The 23,780-nt window shown below is 41.2% G+C and overlaps 2 protein-coding genes across 6 annotated transcripts in view; one reads left to right on the top strand and one right to left on the bottom strand.

Moving 5' to 3' along the window:
* The window catches only part of FILIP1 (filamin A interacting protein 1), a 206,951-nt gene extending 202,026 nt beyond the window's left edge, over positions 1-4,925 (bottom strand). The window contains exon 1 of one of the 2 annotated variants that reach the window (XM_037012539.2): positions 4,788-4,925. The gene's annotated coding sequence lies outside the window, so the exon portion shown is untranslated. The remainder of the gene's footprint in view (positions 1-4,787) is intronic. The other variant, XM_037012540.2, reaches the window with a different exon arrangement.
* A 746-nt stretch (positions 4,926-5,671) lies between these two features.
* Positions 5,672-23,780, top strand: part of SENP6 (SUMO specific peptidase 6) — a 107,195-nt gene continuing 89,086 nt past the window's right edge. For all 4 annotated transcript variants that reach the window (XM_073224350.1, XM_073224351.1, XM_073224349.1 and 1 more), the window contains exon 1: positions 5,672-5,888. In XM_073224350.1, coding sequence (XP_073080451.1) covers positions 5,837-5,888 — 52 coding nt within the window. In that variant the 5' untranslated portion in view covers positions 5,672-5,836. The remainder of the gene's footprint in view (positions 5,889-23,780) is intronic.

The following is a 23,780-nucleotide window of genomic DNA, read 5'->3' as shown; positions in this document are numbered from 1 at the left end:
ATCCACTAGGCACAGTGCCTGGGACCCATGGTATTTTTAAAGGCTTATGAAAAGAAGTTTTAATTTAATTTCTTTCCGAAGAAAAACATTAACATAATGATAATAAAAAATATGTAACAATAAATCCAGCGTGATGGTCTCTTTACACCACAGTAGTTTTAAAATCAACTTAAAAAATAAGAAGATGGTTTCACATAAATCTGGTTAAAAGAAATGTTTAATATATTTCTGGTGGAGGAAGGGCCCCACAATGGCAAAAGTGCCTTGGGCCCAGGAGAGTCAAACGTCAGCCCCAGTCACCTGGAAACTTGACTGTTAATTTATAAATGTCAGCACTGAAATTGCTGGTAGGAACTGATAGTTGTAAGAAATGTGTGTTATTTTGAGTGTATATTCATGTTACAGTTGAAAAAAAATCAGTTTGAGTTTCACTTAGTCAAAAGCTTAATGTTTTAAACATTAAAATTTTAGCTACTCAGGTGCCTGCTAAAATTCTTAAGAAAAATTCTGCCAAGGGTAAGAAAGACAGAAAGCATTGACTAGAAGAACTATGAATAAAAGGAGAGAATGAAGCATGGTAGGATTAAACAAAAGCAAAAATAAGATAATCAACAGGTTGAAAGTGGAATATTATAACATAGAAATTGTCAGAACAGAAATGTATATACTTATAACAAACTTACACATTATTCTCATATTACAGTCATCATTCACTCCATCTAACACAAATAAATGCATGTCACTCTTCAAAAACCACCAACCAGGCATAACTTGCAGAACCTATTGTCTTCTGAAAGTTGTATTTAGTTATGAACTAACTACACGCTGCACTTCTATGTGTAGTGTTCAAAAGAACAAGATTGATCGTTGTGTTTTCAAAGAAATAGATTCATTAAAACAGGATTACTATTTTATGAATAAATAGTATTAAGCTCTATGGCATAAAATAGGAGTAAGTTTATTCAAGTGGGTTTACATACAGCATTTTAGATTCTAGCTAAAGTAGAGGAAACACCAGCTGTGACACAGAAGAATTCCTATTCATATAGAGAGGAAGCTTTATTATTATGTATCTATTACCAACTTAATTCTTCCTTCTGTCAGTTCCTGGCCTTCTCAAAGCAGCATAAATTGTTTCAGCATTGTAATCTTCAAAGCCAAACCCTAGATTCACACCTAGATTTCAAATCTTTCAGGGAATCTTTTCTAGATTTCTATCACAATGTTCTTTGGGGCAAGCACTTTTCCTGGACCTCTGAAAAGACTTTATTAGATGGTCTTTAAGGAGTCTAGGTTCCAGAATTCTATGATTCTGAATTTTCCTTGGGAAAGATTATTGTAAACACATTGTATTCATTTGTTTATTCATTCAACATAAATTTATTAACCTACTGGTGGAAGACTCTATAGACAGACAGGGTTGAAGTAGAGAAGATGATGAAGCACTTGAACTGAAAAAAGTACAGTCACTGGAGCTTAATTAAGAATGTGAAAATGCTGCAAGACGGGGCTAGTGAAGTAGGTAGGCAGGGTCCAGTAGATCAATTAAGGATTTAGGATTTTATCCTACGAGAAACAAGAAAACTTTGCATGGTTTTAAACAAAAAGGTTGGTCTGGTTTATATTTTTAAAAAAGGTTGTTGTGGCTTTTGTTTGAGAAATGAATTAGAGCGGGGTAGAGAGAACAAGGAATGGGCTGATTGAAGCTGTTATTACAGTAGCTGGGAAGTGATAGTGGCTACGATTAGGATGGGTCCCTGAGCTGGAAAATAGACAGACTGCAGATATATTCAGGAAATAGATTTAAATTTTTTTTTAAAAAGGGAGTTGGGTGATTTCTAGGTTTCTAGTTTATGAAACTGGGTGGATGGGAACACAATGCCCTGGGCAAAGAATCCCCAGAGGAGTCACCTCGGTGGGGGTCTCACAGGGTCTCCGACCGTCTCCTCCACATCGTTAGTATGCGATGACCTCGTAGCCTTGAGGATTTTGGTCCTTCGGTCCTTACCATCAGTTATGCTGTCTTACAGGACTCAGATGGCACAGAAACAGAGGAGATTCTTGGTAAAAGGATTCCTGAATACATGTTTCTGAACCGATTTAAATAGGCTCCAGCTATGCTGATGAATTGCCTGCAAGTTCTCAAATGCATGATGTGGTCAAAATATCCTGAAGGTGATAAAGAGTTGGATGAGCACTTTCTGCTGCCAAGATGGCAAATGCTGGTGGAATGAGGAAAGTGGAGACCTTGAAAAGGTACCAGGGAAGGGAAAAGGCACCGAATCTGTGAGGGAGCCGAGTTTTTAAAGGGGGGACTCTTCCTCTCTTTTAACAGGGAACAAAGAATGGAATGGATTACAGATGCAGGCAGTTTTGGTAAAGAAAGGGCATATTCACCTAGCGTGTGTCTCTTTGAGGTAGGAAGCAAGGACTTCCCCTGCAGTGAGGGGAGAGGTGTTGGGGAAGCTTGATACAGCGGTGGGGGCAGCCGCAGAGCAGGGGGCAGAGGCGGGTAATACCCAGGCTCCTCGGGAGACGGCAGCCATGCTGCTGCGGGGGCACCGGTCTGCTCCGTCGGGGGACTTTGCTCAGCAATGCTCACCTTCCAGTGTCCTGACAGGAAACATGGGTAACAGGATTCACTAGGGTGAGGGGCCAGGACAGGAGAGGGGGGAAAAGGAGGACGCAACGGAGGGGAGCATACAGTACAGAATGAAATGACGTACCATGGAATCTACACTGTGTGGGGAGAGACATAAAAATTTAAGAGTAGGGGTCAAGGTTTAGGGGTCACAATGAGACTGAAAGCGGTCACAGCAGTAGTAGCTGGGGATGCGCTGTTTGAACTCCTGAGTCTGGGAGAGAAGTAGGTTCAGGGGTCAACCCTGCGGGCGGGTGACTGGAGTGAGTTAAAAGCCATTGGAGAAGATTTTGCATTAGGGTTAGAATATTGGGTGGTGGGACCGTTTTTCTTGTTGTTCTTTTTTTCCAAATTTTCATTGATGAAATAATTAGAAAAAATTAAGTACCTTATCCACTGTAATTACTCATCCTTTAAAATCTAAAATAGCTTCACTTTTCTCCATTATATTTATCTTTTATGCCAGAATTAAATTGTCTTTAATACAGCAATGAACAAGTTAGCTGACATCTGAACAGAATTTGCTCAATTTAAGCAGTAAAGACATATTAGACTTTAAATAAAAATTCAAAGTATAACTCCAGAAAATTGGCTTTGTGATTAATCATATTTCTAATATTAAAAGGCATTTTATTAGTATTAATTATTGCTAATTATTACTAATAGTATTTTATTACTAATTGAATATTAGTAACATTCCTAAGCTTCAAAAAATGTATGTATTAAGAAGGGCTACTGATTATTTGTATACATACTAAAAATGTATGCTAAATACATCCCAGTTTCAGGGATGTCCTAAATCTTAAGTTTTCTAGGCCCTGAATTCTGGATAAAGGGATACATGACCCTATCAGTTCTTCATTGATCATATTCATATGAAAGAAATGATTTCTGAAAATATCTTTAATAGACTTCAATATAGAAACTGATAGTTTCACCTGGAGTTGCAGACTCATAGAATAATTGAACTGAGAAGGAATTGGGACACTGTTGAATCTGGTGGCTTTCAGAGCATGGTCCCCTGATCGGCGTACCTTGCATCACCAGAGAACTTGTTAAAAATGCAAATTCTCAGGCTCACTCCAGAGCCATAGAATTGGAAACCCTAGGGGTGGAGTGGAAGACTCTGTTTTAACAAGTCTTCCTAGGTGATTTCAACGCTTCTGAAGTGTGAGAACCCTTGGTTCAAACCATACTTCTCTTTTTTAGAATTGGAATCATGGAGTCCCATAGAGATTAGCTAAAATCAGTAACACTTAAAAATAAAACAGTGGACTTTGGGAGATCCTAACTCCCACTGATTAAAAGACATCTTTTATTGAAGTCCACTTTGTTTCCATTCCACTGTGTATTAGTTTTCTAAGGCTGCTGCAGCAAATTACCACTAATTTAGCAACTTAACAAAGATTTATTATCTTCCAGCTCTGTAGGGTCAGAGGCCCAACATCTGTCTCATCGGGGGTAAAACCAAGGTGTCCGCTTCACTTTCCGGAGGCTCCGGTGAGAATCGGTTTCCCTCCTTCTCCAGCTCCCAAAGGCCACCCGCGTTCTGCGGCCTGTGGCACCTTGCGCCTCCCCAGCCGGCATGTGCACGTGCCCACCCCGTGCCGTCTGCGCAAACGGGTCCCGTCCAGCCCCCGACGGCTGCCCATCACCTCGCGCCTCGGCCTCACCCTGCCCCGGGCACAGCTCGAGGTCACGGGCCCTCACAGCTGCCGCCTTCGGGACCCCCAAAAATAACAAACGACGGTAGATGACATTCACGTTGTCACTTTTACTGAATCAGGCCGGATTACTAGTTCATTTTAGCAAAGACTTTAAAAGCAGTGGTAAACAGAACGGTGTTCTGCCCAGGCCTTGGTTGGCAGGACAAGTGAACTGGCCGGACAGTTCGTTCCCCAGAGATGGCGCTTCATCAGGTTTTTCGCGTCATTTTAATAGCCGTAGAATTTTCATTGCAAAGACTGTCGTTTTTAGGGATAGTGAGAGATTCGATGCACACGTTCGATTAGAGAACTACACGTCTAAGGGGTCGTTTCCCTGGTGGGACTTCTACTTCCTTTTATGTATTTTCCACATTCTCATTAATGAACACGCCTCACTTTTATAATGATAATAATAATAAAAAAGGAAACACGATAGTCACCTGCACCTACGAGGCTGCCTTGCGAAGCAGGCCATGGGGCTCTCAGGTCTCAGGCACATAAATAACGGTTTTTTTCCCCCGAACGATAATTTTGGCAACTTCTCTAAAAAGGCATGAAGGCCGCGAGCCACTTCCCAAGCGCGGTTCCATCCCGCCCGCCGCCGCCGGTGCACGCGGGGCCTCCTCGGGGCGGCGGCCCTGGGCGCTGCGGCTGCGGGCCCGCGACCCCGCTCGCCGGCGGCCTGGCCGACCGCGCTCGCCCGCCGCCCCGCAGGGGCCCCGCCGGCCGGGGTGCGGACGAGCCGAGCGGAGGCCCGGCCGGCGCCGCGGAGGGCGGCCCTGCGGGGGCCGGGCGGCGGGCGCCACACGCCGCGCCCGCTCCGCCCGCGAGCCGCGCCGGGGCAGCTGAGGGGGAGCGCGGGGGGCGGCGCGGCGGCTCCGGCGCCTGTGGGGGAGGAGCGGCGGCCGGGCGGCGGCGGCGGCGGAGAAGCAACGCGCGCACGGACGGTGGCCGAGGCTCTGCGGATGCGCTCCCGCCCGGGCGCGGGGGAAGGACGGCCGTAGCGGCGGCGGCTGCGGAGGGGCCGGCGGCCGGGGGCGCCTGACGGTCGCGGAGGCCTCGGCGCGCCGGGCGCAGCCATTTTACGCCCCGGGACGAGGGGAGGCGTGTGCGTGCGCTCGCCGCCGACCTCCCTTCCTGGAGGCCCGCGGCGGGGGGAGCGTCTCAGGCGGCCCGGCCGGCGGTGGATGGGGAGTCGCGGGCCGAGAGGAGCCGGGCCCGGGAAGCGCCGCCGCCGCCGCCGCCGCTCGCGTCGCCCCGGAGGGGCCCGCGAGGCCCAGGCCGCGGGCTTCGCCGCCCGCCTTCCCGCGGGTAGGCCCGGCCGCGCTCGGCCCGCTTTTGTGTAGGCCCGGTGGCCGGGACCGCCGCCCGCCGACGGCCGAGCCCGCGGCCCGCCACCCTGCGGCGGCCACCGTCCTGCGGCGCGGCCCCTCATCCCGGCGAGCGCGGCGGCCATGGACTGAGGCGGCGGCGGCGCGGGAGGAGGAAGATGGCGGCCGGCGAGCGCGGCGGCGGCGCGGGGGAGCTCGCTCTTCTGGAAGGTACCGCCGCCCCGGCCCCTGCGGGCGGGCGGGCGGGTGTGGGGGGGCCGGGCTCGGGACGGCGGCCCGCAGGTGGGTGCGTGCGGGGCTCCCGGCAGCGGGGCCGCGAGCGTGGGGCGCGCCTGCCCCGCTTCCCGGCCTCAGGCCGCCCGCGGCCGCCGGCGACAGGTGGGCTCTGGCCCGCCGTGTGCGGCCCAAAGTACGTGGTGAGGCATTTTATCCGGAAAAGGAGAGAGCGAGCCTCGGCGTGACTTGGGGGGCAGGCAGGAGGCGCCGCCTGGGTGTTGGCCGCCCACCTGCGGGGCAGCGGCACCCGGGCGGCGGGAGGGCCGGGCCGGCGGCGGCCCGCACAGGCGGGGACCCCAGAAGCGCGCCTGGCGCCCCCGTAGCGCTGGGTCGGGAACCTCACGTTCCGTTGCCCCATTTGGCGGGGGGCGCGGTGTTCACGCTGGCAACTGAGTGTATACACAGGGTGTTAGGAAAATGAGTCTGTCTGCTTTGCAGTAACTGTTAAAAAGGATGGACTACTCTTTGGGTAATTTTGCAAAGATTTTCATGTGGGTACAAGCAATACTTTTAAGAAATGACTAATTGGTAACACTTCTGAATTAAAGTCGTGTTAACTGTGGAAACAAGTTACGTTCAAGGATGGGTATGACTTGTTACAGTGGCTGTATGTAACAGTAGGTGCTCGAATGAATGAATGGAGACTGCTCGAAGGGAGCGGGAAGAGGAATTCTAATTTTCCTAATTCTTCTTACTTGACTAGCAAAAAAAAAAAAAAAAAAAATTCTTGGTCTGCAGGCCAGTCTTTATCTAACAGTGATGAGAGTTTTAGGAGGTTTCTAGTAAGAAGATGTGGAAAGCTTGTAAGTTTTTCTGGATTCATTTCAGATCACCTCCGCTCTAGTGTGGGCAGAATTAGGTACCTGTCCAGGGATGAGTGGTACAGCTTGGATTGCAGGTGGTGTCGTGGGTGGTGGTGGTGCTCTGATGCCAGCTAGCTTACTGGTGCTTATCGGGCCCCGGCCCGCCCCCGCCCGCGCAGATGACCGGTGATGTGTGGTGGGTAGGGTCAGGCTTCTCTATAGACTTCGGATTCAGTTTTAGTTCAGACTAGGCAAACATAGGTAGGATAGAACACATAAAAAGCCAACAGATACAGGACTGATGTGAATTTCAAACTGCTTCTAGGTTATTCTGACCTAGGGGTTTGTGAATGTGCAGATGTACAGGTGTGATCGATTTGAGTTTCACATGCCTCCTTCAGGATTCTCATGAAGTGAACAGCTACTGGTTTAGAATATGAACATACGGGAAAACAAGGATTTCAGTTTCTCTCGTCCGATTTTTGTATATTATTACTGGATCTTTCTAAATGGAGCAATAGTTGGCACCACTTGAATTTTTTGTGTTTAATTTTTTTGGTTATTTACACTTTTAATAAAGAAATACTCCATTATAACTTGTCACACATTTTGTTAGAATACCATGTTGTTAGTTTTCAAAATGTTTCCCCGTAAGCCCTTAGAATTTACTGTTTAAGCATCTACATAGTGAACTTTCCTTACTCATCAGTAGACTTGAAAAACTAAAGGTTTTCATTCACTCATCAAATATTTACAGCAGCCTACTCTTTGCTAGGCCCTGTACTGAGGTGAATATAGCAGTGCATAAGATAAAGTCCCTGCCTTCAAAGAACTTAACATTTAGTGGGAGGGACTTTTAGTAAACGAGTAAAATTTAATCCATTTAAAAGAATCTCACCCCATGTTTCCACATAGTTCCCTTCTTCACTGTATTCAGTTCTGCTCAGACCTTATACAGCCTGCTTAAAATGCCTCCACAAGCACGTACAAATGTGTTTTTTTTACTGTTTTTCATATAGAATTTATCACATGTATTTATGTTTTCATGTTTCTCAATCCTACTGAAATATAAACTCCATGAAAGCATTGGTTGTCTTTCCACTGTCATGTTCTTGAACATACTTTTTGTTAGTGAAATAAACAAGAAGATAACACTATGATAAAGGCTATGGAAGAAATACACAGAGCTGTGGAAGGAGACAGCCATTTTACAGTGTTAAAGTCAGGAAAGACCCTCTTGAGGTGACACCTGAGTTACGGTAACATCTTCATTGTGAGACATGTCAGACTTACACGTCAGATACAGGACTGGCATAGAGGATGATGTAAATGTTCAGAAACGGTATATGGTTCCATTTCTTGAAAAGGAGGTCATTAACAGCTAAAATGTAGCAAGCAGAGGAGAGAGAGTGAGGAAAATGAGGCAGCAGACCTATCATGCAGGATCATGAGTTTTTATTTCATTCTGAAATAAAAGTGGTAAGTCGTTGAGTTTGGGGCAGAGTGTCATGATTTATATTTTAAAGAATCACTTTTCTGTGGAGTGAATTAAAGAACGAGTAAAAACAGGGACGTGAGTTAGAATATTGTAGTCTAAAACAGGGGCTTGGATTAGGATGGTGGCAGTAGAGATAGGGGGAGAGAAGTGGATAGATTGAATATGGGCTTGGATGTAGAGTTTACAGGTCTTGATGGGTTGTAAGGGCGGAATCAGAGATGACTCCTAGGATTTTGGTTTTAGGGGTCAAGTAATTCATTTTACTGAGATGGACTAGACTGGTAGAGGAATGCTAAGTTAATGGTTCTACTTTGGTCAAATTAAGCTTGAGATGTTTGTCATCTATGTTTTAAATTATGTTTTACATCCTTATGACTACACAAGTAAAATGCTAATTCCATTTCCTTTTCTGGCTTCATTAGGGAAAAGGAGACCTATTGACTACTGTGTACTTCTGTCCTTAAAACATCACACTACAATTGTGTGAATTTAATCAGGCCATCACTTGCACTGAATTTTCTTTCTCCTCCTTGACATGTTTCTTTTCTATTTGCTTAAGGTTTTTTTTATATCTTAACCCTCCTTTCCACTTGTGATAATTAGGCAGGTTTCTGTGTGTTCAGTCATTAAACAGATATTTATTGAGCACCTGCAATGTTGTAGGTCCTGCACTGAGAAGCACAGTGATGGGGGGTGGAAATGGATGGTTTCTCAGTGGAGTTCCTAGCTCAGTGTGGAGAGTCAGTAATCAAACACACTTGCAAGTGTAAAATTACAACTGTCAAGTGCAACAAAAGGGGATTATTCGCAATAATAAGAATCTAATCAGGGCAGATTGAAGAGTGAATAGGGAGAGAAAGGCAGGGAGACAGCTTTCCAGGCAGAGAGAATAAACTAGAGGGAGCATGTCATGTTTAGGAACTGAAGGGAGGGCTGGACAGTGCTGGAAAGGAGAGCGGTGCAAGATGGGGCTGGACACAGCAGCATCACATTTGTGTCACAAAAGGTTGCTTCCATGTGGAGAAAGCTTTAGGGAGGCAGATTATCACCAAGGCCAGTGGGGAGACTGGTGGTGGTGCCGAGCGGAGGTGATGGTGGTTCGCTTGTTCTCCTGACCTTATTTTGGTGTTGACCCTCTTTTTCCTTTGCAGAACCTCCAGCAAGGCTACTTCCTCTCTCGTTTTTTCTGCTCATTTACACTGCTCTGTTCATAGTTAGCTTTCTTTCCCTTTGCTTTTTCTTCTACTTCCTAACTGCCTCACCAACATTTTCTCTTATTGTTTTGTGCTTCACACACACACACACACACACACACACACACACACACACTCACTCTCTCTCTCTCTCTCTCTCTCTCTCTCTCTCTCTCTCTCTGCTTGGTTTCCTTTTCATTCTCGCCAACTTCCTTTGTGGACTTTGTCTACTGGGTTGAAAAGATTGATGCTAAACTGTTCCACAGTTGTCCTCTGTACCAGCAACATTGCTTATGTCTCCAAATGAGACAGTATATCTTGAACTAAAGCAGTTTCTTCTAGATGATTGACATTCTCTGAATATGAGCAAGGTCTTTAGCTGCAGCCTGCTCAGGGAAACATACCGGAAAGTTCCCATTTAGCTCTGCCCTTTTCCTCTTGATTGCACTACTCTTAGAAACTAAATCATGTTGTTCCTTCCTTACTCCTTAAGCATATTTATATCCTGGTTTAATTCTAGTTGAATCGATTTCATGTGCTGACATGGAACAGTGAAGTGTAGAACCTCACTTGGAATGGAAGCAATTCTCATTAGAAATGCATTGAGTATCAAAAAAGGAGTAACAAGTGCTGGCAAGGATGTGGAGAAAAGGGAACCTCCGACACTGTTAGTGGGAATGTCAATTGGTGCAGCCAATGTGGAAAGCAGTAGGGAGGTTCCTCAAAAAATTAAAAAGAGAAATACCATGTGACTCGACAGTTCCACTTCTGCGTGTTTACCCAAAGAAAACAAAAGCACTAATTCGAAAAGATGTATGTGCCCTTGTGTTTATGGCAGTATTATTTGTAATAGCCAGAATATGGAAGGAACAACCTCAGTGTCCATGAAAAGATGAGTGGAAAAGCAGATGGGGTACATATGATAGAATACTACTCAGGCATAAAAAAGTGAAATTTTGCCTTTGTAACAACTTGGATAGTCCTAGAAGTTGTTATGCTAAGTAAAATATATCAGAGAAAGACAAATATCATATAATTTCACTTATGTGGAATCTAATAATTAAAACAAATGAACAAATAAAATAAATGGACTCATAAATATCCATCAATCGGATAACTGGTAGTTGCCATAAGAACCGTAAGATAGGAGGAAAGGTGAAATAAGCGAAGGAGATAAAGAGGTACAAGCTTCCAGTTATAAGTAAGTCATGGGATGAAAAGTACAACAAAGGAAATATAGTCAGTAATGTTGTAATCACTTTGTTTTAAAAAAGGAAATAAATGCATTGAGAGCATGAACTCAGAAGCCAGAATGCTGGGTTCTGACATCTAGCTCTACTACTTAGTAGCTGTGTGATATTGGATAGATTACCTAACTACTTGTGTTTTCATATTTGTAAAACAAGGATAATAATTGTAGTTGCCTCATAAGGTTGCTGTGAAGATTAAACATGTTACGATATATTAAATTCATAGAACAATTCCAGGCATATAATTCTAAGCACCATGCGCTAGTTGGAATTTTTTTTACCACATAGAAAAGAAAAAAAATTTTTTCTTGTTTTCCTTCTCTTCCATCTTGCCTTCTCCTTTGAGTTCTAGTTTGTATTGTTTTTCTTTCACTTACTGCTTCTGTTCTTCTAGGTACTATCTGAATGTTCTCGATACTCGGAGTTGACTAGTATAGTGAGAGAGGACGGAGAGAATGACATGGTGTATTTCCTGTGCCTGGCCTTCCATGAATTGTTCCTGTTGCACACGGTATCTGTTGAGTACTTGAAATCAAGAACCACAGAGGGGTTCTGTGACCTAGAGTGAGTTGGTGGGGGATTCAGAACTGAGCTTGGGACCTGATGTATAGCCTTACCCTCCCAGCATTTCCTTTCTTCTCCCCCCGGCCCTTCTTTATTCCTTTGCTTCTCCACTCTCCCTGTTCCCTGCTTTCCCTTTGGGAGGGGCCTGGACAAGAGAAGGGAAAATAGTAGGGAATTTTGGGGCATCTTCACTTAAGGATGCACAGCCACGAATCTCTTAAGACCCGACTTCAGAAACCATAGTGTTACTTCTGCTGCATTCTGTTGGCCTGGACGTCACGGAGCCAGCCTGCACCCAGGAGGGAAGGTAGACCCCACACTTGGTGGGCGGGAGCAGAGTTTGCAGCCTCTTTCCTCCCCCGTACCTGCCTGGTTTGTGCTTCAGTTGGTTGGTATTCTTTCAGCCTAACCCTAACTTGGAAATGACAGTTCTTTTGAGGTCCAAAAGTTTTTCATTTCTGGGAAGTTTAGGAAGCTAAGGAGAGATGGAACAAAGTAGACAGAAGGAAATGCTGAAGGAGGTTAAGGCTGTAAGCCAGGTCCCAAGCTCTAGTTCTGATTTCCCCACCAATTTGCTCTAGGCCACATAATCCAAAATAGCAACATAGATAGCCATTGGTTCAACTTTTCTTTGATCAGGGACTGATTCAAGAATTTCTGAAACCAGGCAAGCATAAGGAAGAACAGAGGAAGCCTTAAAAACTGTTCCTTTCTTTTTTCTTTCATTCAGTGATGTCTAGGTCATGCTGGAGTTAATGTAATCTTCCTCATTTTCATTACTGAAACTCTTAGAAAACATGGTCACACTTATAAGTAATATTAAAAAATTAAACTCACTATCTGGATAGAAAACACAGAAGTTAATCCGCAAAGTCAAAGACAGACAACAATCACACTTAAGTCGCATTGGAATGATGCAGCAATTGACGGTGCATCACTATGAGCTGTTCCCAACAGCTAAAGCACAAAGACAGTGACCACAGGAGGTAGATCACCTGTGCAATATCCATTCGATGCTAAAAACAGTGTTGGCTGCCCTAGGGTTTTGTACTTCCCACAGTTTTTTGCATCCATTACCAAAAATGCAACCTCTTGTCTATCAAGGATGTAGATTTCCAGTGCCAGAATTGGGTAGTTGTAGGGAAACTGGGATGGGAGTTCAGGCACTGTGCCTTGTCCTAAGTTAATAACACTACCTTGAGGCCATTTGAAATGAAAGACTTGAGTAGTAAGACCAGAAGCCGTATTCTGATCTTGCCTTTGGAGGTTTTTTTGCTCTTTAAAATACACTTCATGCTTGGTTTTCGGTATTTTTGCACCTCCCACATTGACTGCATCACAATCTTTGAGACAGAGCGGGGAGGAAAACACAAGCGGGGCTGGTGCCCGGTATGTAGTGAATCCGACTTTCTCTTTTTTTGCAAAGACTGAATCCATTTTTCAGGAGATGAAGAAATTCTCCAAGACGTACTGTAGATTATGTATTAACCTTTTTGTCTTTCCTGTATTCAAAAATCTGCAAGCACTCTACCCCTACAAACTATGTATGAATCTGCTGCTCAATCTTGGGGGCCTGGTGAAGATGCTGCTTCTCCACCTCCATGATGCCCATTGGCCCTGCCTCTGTGACACCTGTAGCCATATGGCTTTGAAGAAATGGGATTCCAAACTTTGGCATTTAATCTTTCTTTAGTCCAGGTTGGTCTCCATTCTCTATTATCATTACAGGAGATACTGTCAAATAATGATTCAGTTTTATCATAGTAAGAATTAAGTTTGAGAATATGCATCAGCATTTCCTTCGTAAGTTTGAGTATCAACTCCTGAGTTTCCTTTGTCTTTACCACTTACAGGCTCTATTTGTTTCTCAAGTCTATCTTCTTTTAAGTTTATTATGAGACTTGTCGGTTTTCTCCTTGTTGAATTATGCATTTCACTTTCAGAATTAAAGTGTTTCATTGGTCCCTATTTACCTGCCACCTTGGTGGTCCTGCTCTTTCCTTGGGGCTGAAAAAACATTTGGAGCCATTTGTCCCCTGGCAGTCATTTCTGAGCTGCTCGTTTTCTGTCTTTGGAAGTTTGTGTGTACCAGCTTGAGACTGTGTATTCTGTGTAAGGTAGAACCTGCTGCATTACTGTGGGGTAAGGTACCACCACTTGATCTTTCTGTTCCCATAGATGATCTAGGAGCTTCCAGCAACACTAACAGCCACAAACTGCTGCCTTATAATGGCCTCAGGCAGAACTCCCTCTCTGCTGGCATCTGGCCCAGGTGTCCCCAGAAGCCCTGCGGAAGGAACACAAGCAGGAGACAGACCTGGAGAGCTCTGAACGGCAGCTGGATCCTGAGGCAGAGTGCTGCGGCTCTGGGGGCTCACAGCAAAGTCTATATTACTCCCACAATATAATATGTTCAGACTTATCTTCATGTAGTATTGGACAATCTCTTGGTCTGTCTTCTGTACCAAAGGTAAAGGTTTTATAAATGAGGAATTTGAGAAGGTCACCTCAGTTGGGCCATGTTTTCTGTTTCATGTAGCATGTTCCACTGCAGCATTCAGTATAGCTCGGCTGGTCTGGAGGTTCCAAGATGGCTTCATTCAAATGTCTGACTCTGGCTGGTATGGGAAGTTGGGCCCTTCCCTCTTCAGGTAGTCTGGAGGCCTCTTCATGGGGTGTCTGCAGCAGGGTACTCAGACTTGGCACATGAGGCTCAGGGCTCCAGGACACTAGGTATCTTGACAGGTTCTTAGGAAAGACAGGGACTATAGTACTACAGAGCCACCTAAAATTGCCTTATTGAGATTTCCTGACATTTGCATTTAATTATTTATGTATTCTTTTATTGTATTTTTATTTCTGATTTACAGAAGTTTAACTTCTGTCTCGTTGATCCTTTCTGAGAGTTTTATCCTGCTTTTCATTATTGTGGAACCTTAAACTGTCAATGATAGTTTAAAAGATTGTTAGGAAGTACTTCACATTCACATGAAATACAGAGAATAAAACAGCAAAAACTCAAGTTTTACTTCCTTGTCCAAAGAAAGCAACCAGCACAGTTAAAGTGGGGGGAGGGAAACTCCTAATTTAGAGGTAATCACCACCCTTAATTATGGTTCCCATCCATTTCTTTGAATTTTACTCTTTTATGTATGTATCTCTGAACTGTGTGTGTGTGTATAAGTTGTTTTTCATGCTGTAGAATGTTTTATGGATCATGTTACACTATATTCTGCAACGTGTTTTTCATTCTTGTGGCATTGCTTGAGCGATTAACTAATGTTGATCAGAATAGCTCTAGTGTTTTCATTTTCATTGTCACTTAGTATTTCACTGTATGAATACACTGTATAGTTTATACATTCTCCTGTTTGTGGAAATATAGGTTTTATCCAACTTTTTACTCTTACATACTTGTTATTGTGAATATCTTAGTATGTCTTCATACCACTGCTATGAACTACTTAAAAAGTACATTTCCTTGTACATATGTGTTTCTCTAGGGCAGATGTCAACAAATTTTCTATAAAGGGCCAAACAGTAATGCCTTGTATTTGTAGTCCGGCAGTTTCTGTTGCAGGTACTCAACCCTGCCATTTTAGCGAGAAGGCAGTCACAGGTGGCACTTAAGAAGTGATGTGGCCATGTGCCAATAAGACTTTATGGACACTGAAACTTGAATTTCATTCAATTTTCATGTGTTATGAAACATTCTGTTTAGAAACTTTCCCCCCTACTATTTAAATATACAAAAGCCATTCTTTGCTCATGGGCCTTGCAAAAACACACAGCAGGCCGGACTTGGTTAGGCCACGTTTCATGGACACCTGGTCTCGTGTGCCCCTTAGCAGTGCAGTTACTGGGGCACGTGCGATTTTGCCTTTGCCTAAGTATTGCCGAATTGATCTGCGAGGTGGCTTCACTAGCAATTCTCAAGTTTTCCTGTTTATACACCCACTGCTGACTTGATCATATCTGATGTTTTAGTTTTTGCCCATTAGAGAGTGGTTTGAATTTATAATACATTCTGGGTTATTGTGAGGCTGAACATCTTTATTCCGGCCTTTAAGAAGCTATCGATTGTTCATTCTACATTCAGGAACTACTGAATGCCAACCTAAAGTTAAACCCTAAATAAAATACTCTTAAGTTTCTTTTTGAGGTTTTTTTCTTTGGTGTTTTCCTCTGTTCTTAATTGCTCATTCATATCCTCTGCCCATTTTGTTACTCTGTTGAAAAGTTGGCATTCTTTATGTACTCTGGACAGTAAACCTTGGTAGAATTACATGGATTGAATATATATCTTGTGAAATTATTACTTGTCTTATTTATTTATTTATTTTTGCTATCATTAATGTACAATTACATGAACAACATTATGCTTACTAGACACCCTCTGTTATCAAGTCTCCACCACATACCCCATTACAATCACTGTCCATCAGTGTAGTAAGATGCTACAGAATCACTACTTGTCTTCTCTGTGTTATACTGCCTTCCCCATGTTTGCTGCCCCCAACATTATATGTGCTGATCATAATGCCCCTTTTTCCCCCTTATCCCTTCCTTCCCACCCATCCTCCCCAGTCCCTTTCCCTTTGGTAACTGTTAGTCCATTCTTGGGTTCTGTGAGTCTGCTGCTGTTCTGTTCCTTCAGTTTTTTCTTTGTTCTTATACTCCACATATGAGTGAAATCATTCGATACTTGTCTTTCCCCACCTGGCTTATTTCACTGAGCATAATACCCTCTAGTTCCATCCTAGAGCAAATGGTAAGATTTGTTTTCTTCTTATGGCTGAATAATATTCCATTGTGTGTATGTACCACATCTTCTTTATCCATTCATCTACTGATGGACACTTAGGTTGTTTCCATTTCTTGGCTATTGTAAATAGTGCTGTGATAAACATAGGGGTGCATATGTGTTTTTCAAACTGGGCTGCTGCATTCCTAGGGTAAATTTCTAGAAGTGGAATTCCTGGGTCAAATGGTATTTCTATTTTGAGCTTTTTGAGTGCTTTCCACAATGGTGGAACTAGTTTACATTCCCACCAGCAGTGTAGGAGGGTTACCCTTTCTCCACATCCTCGCCAACATTTGTTGTTGTTTGTCTTTTGGATGTTGGCCATCCTAACTGGTGTGAGTTGATATCTCATTGTGATTTTAATTTGCATTTCTCTGATGATTAGTGACGTGGAGCATTTTTTCATGTGCCTGTTGCCCATCTGAATTTCTTCTTTGGAGAAGTGTCTGTTCAGCTTTGCCCATTTTTTAATTGACTTATTTGCTTTTTGTTTGTTGAGGTGCGTTAGCTCTTTATATAATTTGGGTGTCAACCCCTTATCGGATATGTCATTTATGAATATATCCTCCCATACTCTGGGATGTCTTTTTGTTCTACTGATGGTGTCCTTTGCTGTACAGAAGCTTTTGAGTTTGATATAGTCCCACTTGTTCATTTTTGCTTTTGTTTGCCTTGCCTGGGGAGATATGTTCATGAAGAAGTTGCTCATGTTTATGTCCAAGAGATTTTTGCCTATGTTTTTTTCTAAGAGTTTTATGGTTTCATGACTTACATTCAGGTCTTTCTTTGATCCATTTTGAGTTTACTTTTGTGTATGGGGTTTAACAGTAATCCAGTTTCATTCTCTTACATGTAACTGTCCAGTTTTGCCAACACTAGCTGTTGAAGAGGCTGTCATTTCCCCATTGTATATCCGTAGCTCCTTTATCGTATATTAATTGATGATATATGCTTGGGTTTATATCTGGGCTCTCTAGTCTGTTCCATTGGTCTATGGGTCTGTTCTTGTGCCAGTACCAAATTGTCTTGATAACTGTGGCTTTGTAGTAGAGTTTGAAGTCAGGGAGCATAATTCCCCCCTGCTTTATTCTTCCTTCTCAGGATTGCTTTGGCTATTCAGGATCTTTTTTGGTTCCATATGATTTTTAGAACTATTTGCTCTAGTTCATTGAAGAATGCTGTAGGTATTTTGATAGGGGTTGCATTGAATCTGTGGATTGCTTTAGGCAGGATGGTCATTTTGATGATTAATTCTTCCTATCCATGAGCATGGGATGTGTTTCCATTTACTGTTATCTTCTTTAATTTCTCTCATGAGTGTCTTGTAGTTTTCAGGGTATAGGTCTTTCACTTCCTTGGTTAGGTTTATTCCTAGGTATTTTATTCTTTTTGATGCAACTGTGAATGGAATTGTTTTCCTGATTTCTCTTTCTGCTAGTTCATCATTAGTGTATAGGAATGCAACAGATTTCTGTGTATTAATTTTGTATCCTGCAACTTTGCTGAATTCAGATATTAGATCTAGTAGTTTTGGAGTGGATTCTTTAGGGTTTTTTATGTACAATATCATGTCATCTGCAGGCAGGGACACTTTGACTTCTTCCTTGCCAATTTGGATGCCTGTTATTTCTTTGTGTTGTCTGATTGCCGTCGCTAGGACCTCCAGAACTATGTTGAATAAAAGTGGGGAGAGTGGGCATCCTTATCTTGTTCCAGATCTTAAAGGAAAGATTTCAGCTTCTTGCTGTTAAGTATAATGTTGGCTGTGGGTTTGTCATATATGGCCTTTATTATGTTGAGGTACTTCCCCTCTATACCCATTTTGTTGAGAGGTTTTGTAATGAATGGATGTTGAATTTTGTTGAATGCTTTTTCAGCATCTGTGGAGATGATCATGTGATTTTTGTCCTTTTTGTTGATGTGGTGGATGATGTTGATAGAGTTTTGAATATTGTACCATCCTTGCATCCCTGGGATGAATCCTACTTGATCATGATGGATGATTTTTTTGATGTATTTTTGAATTCGTTTTGCTAATATATTGTTGAGTATTTTTGCATCTATGTTCATCAGGGATACTGGTCTGTAATTTTCTTTTTTTTGTGCTGTCTTTGCCTGGTTTTGGTATTAGAGTGATGTTGGCCTCATAGAATGAGTTTGGGAGTATTCCCTCCTCTTCTACTTTTTGGAAAACATTAAGGAGGATGGGTATTAGGTCTTCACTAAATGTTTGATAAAATTCAGCAGTGAAACCATCTGGTCCAGGGGTTTGGTCCTTAAGTAGTTTTTTGATTACCAATTCAATTTCCTTGCTGGTAATTGATCTATTCATATTTTCTGTTTCTTTCTGGGTCAGTCTTGGAAGGTTGTATTTTTCTAGGAAGTTGTCCATTTCTTATACGTTATCCAGTTTGTTACCATATAATTTTTCATAGTATTTTCTCATAATTCCATGTATTTCTGTGATGACTTGTCTTATTTTTTAAATAAATGGAGTAACTTTATGAGCAGAATTTTTAATTATATATTGTCACTTGTTTTTCTCTTAATGTCTTGTGCTTTATGTGGTACAAGAAATCCATTTGGTCTTATTGGTCCTTTATATTATAACCTTTTGTTGTTTCATTAATTACTGTTAATTTCTTTAATTATTATGTGCCAGTCAGCTATGCAGGCTAGGGTAACAGAATTTGAAAATCTACTTGTGTATATATATTCCTTATGTTTTCTTTATGTGAAAAAATATATTTTAAAGGCTACTGAATATTTGCAAACCATGTATTGGATAAGGGGTTAATATCCAAAATATGTAAAGAACTCATACAACTCAATAGCAAAACAAATATAATCCAGTTAAAAAATTGGCAAAGGACCTGGATAGACATTTTTCCAAAGAAGACATACAGATGGCCAATGAGTGTTCAATATTATGAATTGTTAGGGGGATGTAAATCAAAACTACAAAGAGATACCACCTCAGACCTATCACGCTATCATAAAAAAAAAACAAAAAAAAAAACAAGGTAACAAACATTGGCCTGGGTGTAGAGAAAAGGGGAACCCTTGTGCATTGTAGGTGGGATTGTAATTGGTGCAGCCACTATGGAAAACAGTGTGGAGGCTCCTCAAAAAATTAAAAAAAGAACTGTCCAGCAATTCCACTTCTGGGAATTTATCCAAAGGAAACAGAAACACTATATTGAAGAGACATCTTAGCCCCCGCATTCATAGTAGCATTATTTATAATGGCCATTGCCTGGTGAATGGATAGTTTGTGGGGTATAAATACAATAGAGTATTATTCACCCATAAAAAGTAGGAAATCTGTGACAAATCTTGCCATTTATGACATGAGTGGATCTTGAAGTCATTAAGCTAAATAAGTGAAAGACAAATCCTGTAAAATCTCACTTATTTGTGGAATATTAATCTCTCCCTCCCCCCAAACTAATGGAAAAGAGATCAAATTTGTGGTTATTAGAGGCAGAGGATGAAGGGTTGGGGGCTTGGATGAAAGTGGTGAAAAGGTGCAAATTTCTGCTTTTAAGTACTGGAGGATGTAATGTACAAAATGATGGCAATAGTTAACACTTCTTTGTGGTATAGTTGAAGGTTATTGAGTAAATGCTAAGAATTCTCATCACAAGAAAAAACTATAAGAAATCTATATGTGATAGAGGGTAGCTGAACTTGTAATCATTTCAAAATTTGTGTGAGTGAAGTCATTACACTATATATCTCAAATTTATACAGTGCTCTATGTCAGTTATAGCTCAATAAAACTGGGGGAAAGGCTATTTTTTTTCCTAACCATGCAAAAAAAATTTTTAAGACTTTTTTTTTTAAAGAACAGTTTTATATTCATAGCAAAATTGAGAGAGAGGTACAGAGATTTTCCATGTACCTACTAGCCCTACACATGTGTAGCCTCCACCAATATCATTATCTGCCACCAGGGTGTTACATTTGTTACTGTTGATAAATATATGTTGACACATGATAATCATTCTTGGTGTTGTGTAGTCTATGGGGTTGCACAAATGTAATATAATATGTATCCATTATTACAGTATCATACTGAATATTTTCACTGCTGTGAAAATCCGTGCTCCACCTATTCATGCCCTCCTCCCCTTTCCTCATCCCAGGCATCTACTGATCTTTTTTACTGTCTCCATAGTTTTGCCTTTTTTCAGAATGTCACATAGCTGAAAACACACAGATGTAGCCTTTTCAGATTGGCTTCTTCACTTAGTAATGTGCATTTAAGGTTCCTTCATTTCTTTTCACAGTTTAATAGCTGGTGGGTTTTTTCTGTTAGTGCCAAGTACTATTCCATTGTCTGAATGTATCACAGTTTATCCATTCACCTACTGAAGGATGTCTTGGTTGCCTCCAAGTTTCAACAGTTAATGTCACAGCTGCTGTAAACAGCTATGTGCAGATCTTAGTGTGGATGTAAAACTTAACTCTTTTGGGTAAATACCAAGGAATGCAATTGCTGGATTGTATGGTACTAGTATGTTTAGTTCTTCTGAAACCCGCAAACTGTGCCATTTTGTATTCCCACCAGCAGTGGATGGGAATCCCTGTTGCTCAGCACCCTCACTAGCATTTGGTGGAGTCAGTGTTCCAGATTTTGGGTATTTAAAGTGTGTAGTGGTATGTTACTGTTTTAATTTGCTTTTTCCTGATGACATATAATGTGGAACATCATTTCATACACTTATTTGCTAAACTTTATGTCTTCCTTGGTGACTGTCAAATGAGTCATGGTCTATATTTTAATTGGGTTATTTGCTTATTAGGGAGTTTTAAAACTTTGTATATTTTCCATAAAGTCCTTTACTAGATGTGTCTTCTGCAACATTTTCTCCCAGTGTGTGGCTTGTTTTATTTTCTTTGGCTTTGTCTTTTGCAGAACATAAGTTCTTAATTTTAATGAAATCTAGATTATCAGTTCTTTTCTCATGGATCATGCCTTTGGTTTTGTATCTGAAAAGTCACTGTCATACCAAAGGTCATCTGAGTTTTCTCCTATGTTAGCTTCTAGGTTTTTAAATTTTGTATTTTACATTTAAGTCTGTGATCCATTTTGAATAATTTGTGATGGGTGTGAGGCCCTTAATTAGACTCATTTTTTTTTGCATGTGGATGTCCAGTTATTACAGTACTATTTTTTGAACAGACTTGCCCCATTCTCTTGCTGTTGCTCCTTTGTCAAAGATGAATTGAATACATTTATGTGGCTCTATTCTGGGTTCTTTATTATTTTCCACTGATAGTTGTCTATTTTTCTAATACCACACTGATGTGATTACTGTGGTTTTACAGTCAGGTGGTGTCCATCCTCCAAATTTGTTCTTCTCCTTTTTGTGTTGGCTATTCTGGGTCTTTGCTTTTCTATGTAAACTTTAGAATCAGCTTCTCAACATCCACAAAATAACTTACTGAGGTTGTGATTGTGATTGTATCAAATGTATAGATGAAATTTGGAAGAACTGACATCCTGACAATATTGAGTCTTCCTATCTGTAAACATGGAATATCTCTCCATTATTTAGTTCTTTTTTAAAAATTTTTATTTTGGCATCATTAATATACTGTTACATGAGCCACACTGTGGTTACTAGATTCTCCCCATCATCAAGTCCCCCCCACATACCCCATTACAGTCACTGTCTGTCAGCATAGTAAGATGCTACAGAGTCACTACTTGTCTTCTCTGTTATACTGCCTTCCCCGTGCCTCCCCAACATTGTGTGCTAATCGTAATGCCCTCTTTTCCCCTTCTCCCTCCCTTCCCACCCATCCATCACAGTTCCTTTCCCTTTGGTAACTGTTAGTCCATTCTTGGGTTCTGTGATTCTGCTGCTGTTTTGTTCCTTCAGTGTTTTCTTTGTTCTTATGCTCCACAGGTGAGTGAAATCATTTGATACTTGTCTTTTTCCACCTGGCTTATTTCACTGACCATAATACCCTCTAGCTCCATCCATGTTGCAAATGTTAGGATTTGTTGTCTTCTTATGACTAAATAATATTCCATTGTATTTAGTTCCTCTTTGATTTCATTCATCCTGGTTTGTAGTTTTCCACATGTAGATCTTACACATATTTTCTTAATTTTATAGCTAAGTATTTCATTTTTGGGGGTACTAATATAGTGATAATTGTGTTTTTAATTTCAAATTCCACCTGTTCATTATTGGTATGTAGAAAAGCAGTTGATTTTTTTTGTGTGTTAACCTTGTATCCAGAAGCCGTGCTATATATATAGTATATAGTGCTTACTGTTTCCAGGAGGCTTTTTTTATTTTACTTTCTTTTTTTTTACTAATTCTTTCAGATTGTCTACATAGACAACTATGTCATTTGCAAACAAAGAGTTTTATTTGTTCCTTCCCTGTATCTCTCATTTCCTTTTCTTGTTTTATTGCATTAGCTAGAACTTCCAATACAATATTGAAAAGAAGTGATGAGAAGTCATGTTTGCTTTGTACCTGATCTAGTAGGAAAGCTGTGATTTTTCTTCATTATGTATGATGTTAAAGGTTTTTGTAGATATTCTTTATTAAGTTAAGGAAGTTCTCCTATATTCCTAGTTTATTGAATATTCTGAGTAGGAGTTGAATTTTATCAGATGCTTTTTTTGCATATATTGATATGATCATATTTTTTTTTTGTAGTCTGTTGATGTAATGGATTACATTAATTGGATTTTGAATGTGCTGATCTAGCCTCGTGTGGCTGGGACAGATCCCACTTGGTTATGGTGTGCAGTTCTTCCTATACATTGTTGGATTCATTGCTAAAATTTTGTTGAGTTTTTGCATGATGTTCATGAGATACTTGTCTGTAGTTTTCATATAATGTAGTTGGTTTTATTATTAGGGTAATGTTGGTCTTTATACAGTTAGGAATAATTCTCTCTGTCTTCTGAAAGAGATTATAGAGAATTGATAGAATTTTTTCCTTAAATGGTAGAATTAGCCATTTGGGCCTTGTGCTTTCTGTTTTAGAAAGTGGTTACTTACTGATTTCATTTCTTTCAATAGATGTAGGTCTACTGTCTGTTTCTTGTGCAAGTGTTAGTAGTTTGTATCCTTCTAGGATTTGGTCCATTTCATCTGGGTTATTAAATTTGGGCATCAGGTTGTTCATACTGTTTATTTGTTTAATGTCCATGGGATCTGTCATGACTTTCTCTTACTCATTTGGGATATTAGTAATTTGCATTCTCTCTTTTGTTAGACTGGCTGGAGGCTTATTGATTTTGTCAGTCTTCAAAGAACCCAATTTTGGTTTTATTGATTTTTCTGTGTTGATTTCCTGTTCAGTTTCATTGATTTCTGCTCTAATTACTTTTTTTTTTTTGCTTACTTTTGATTTAAATTGCTTCCCCTATAGTTTTCTAAGATAGATGCCTAATTTATTCCATGTCAATCTATCTTGTTATATAAAAAGTCAGCACTATAAATTCCCCTCCCTACACGTGGCTTTCACTCTTGCCTATCTGGTAGGTTGTGTTTTCATTTTCATTTAGTGCAGATGTTTTTAAATTTATCTTAAGATTTCTTCATTGGTCTGTTTGTTGTTTAGAAATGTGTTGTTTAAATTTGTGTCCATGTACTTTGGGACTTTCCAGTTAATCATTCTGTTACCGATTTCTAGTTTAATCCTGTTATGGCATAAGAGCAGACATTGTATGATTTCT

Source organism: Manis javanica, chromosome 16 (genome assembly GCF_040802235.1).
Source record: "Manis javanica isolate MJ-LG chromosome 16, MJ_LKY, whole genome shotgun sequence".
Taxonomy (NCBI): domain Eukaryota; kingdom Metazoa; phylum Chordata; class Mammalia; order Pholidota; family Manidae; genus Manis; species Manis javanica.
Note: the sequence above shows the minus strand (reverse complement) of the source record. Positions and strands in the feature narration are given on the sequence as shown.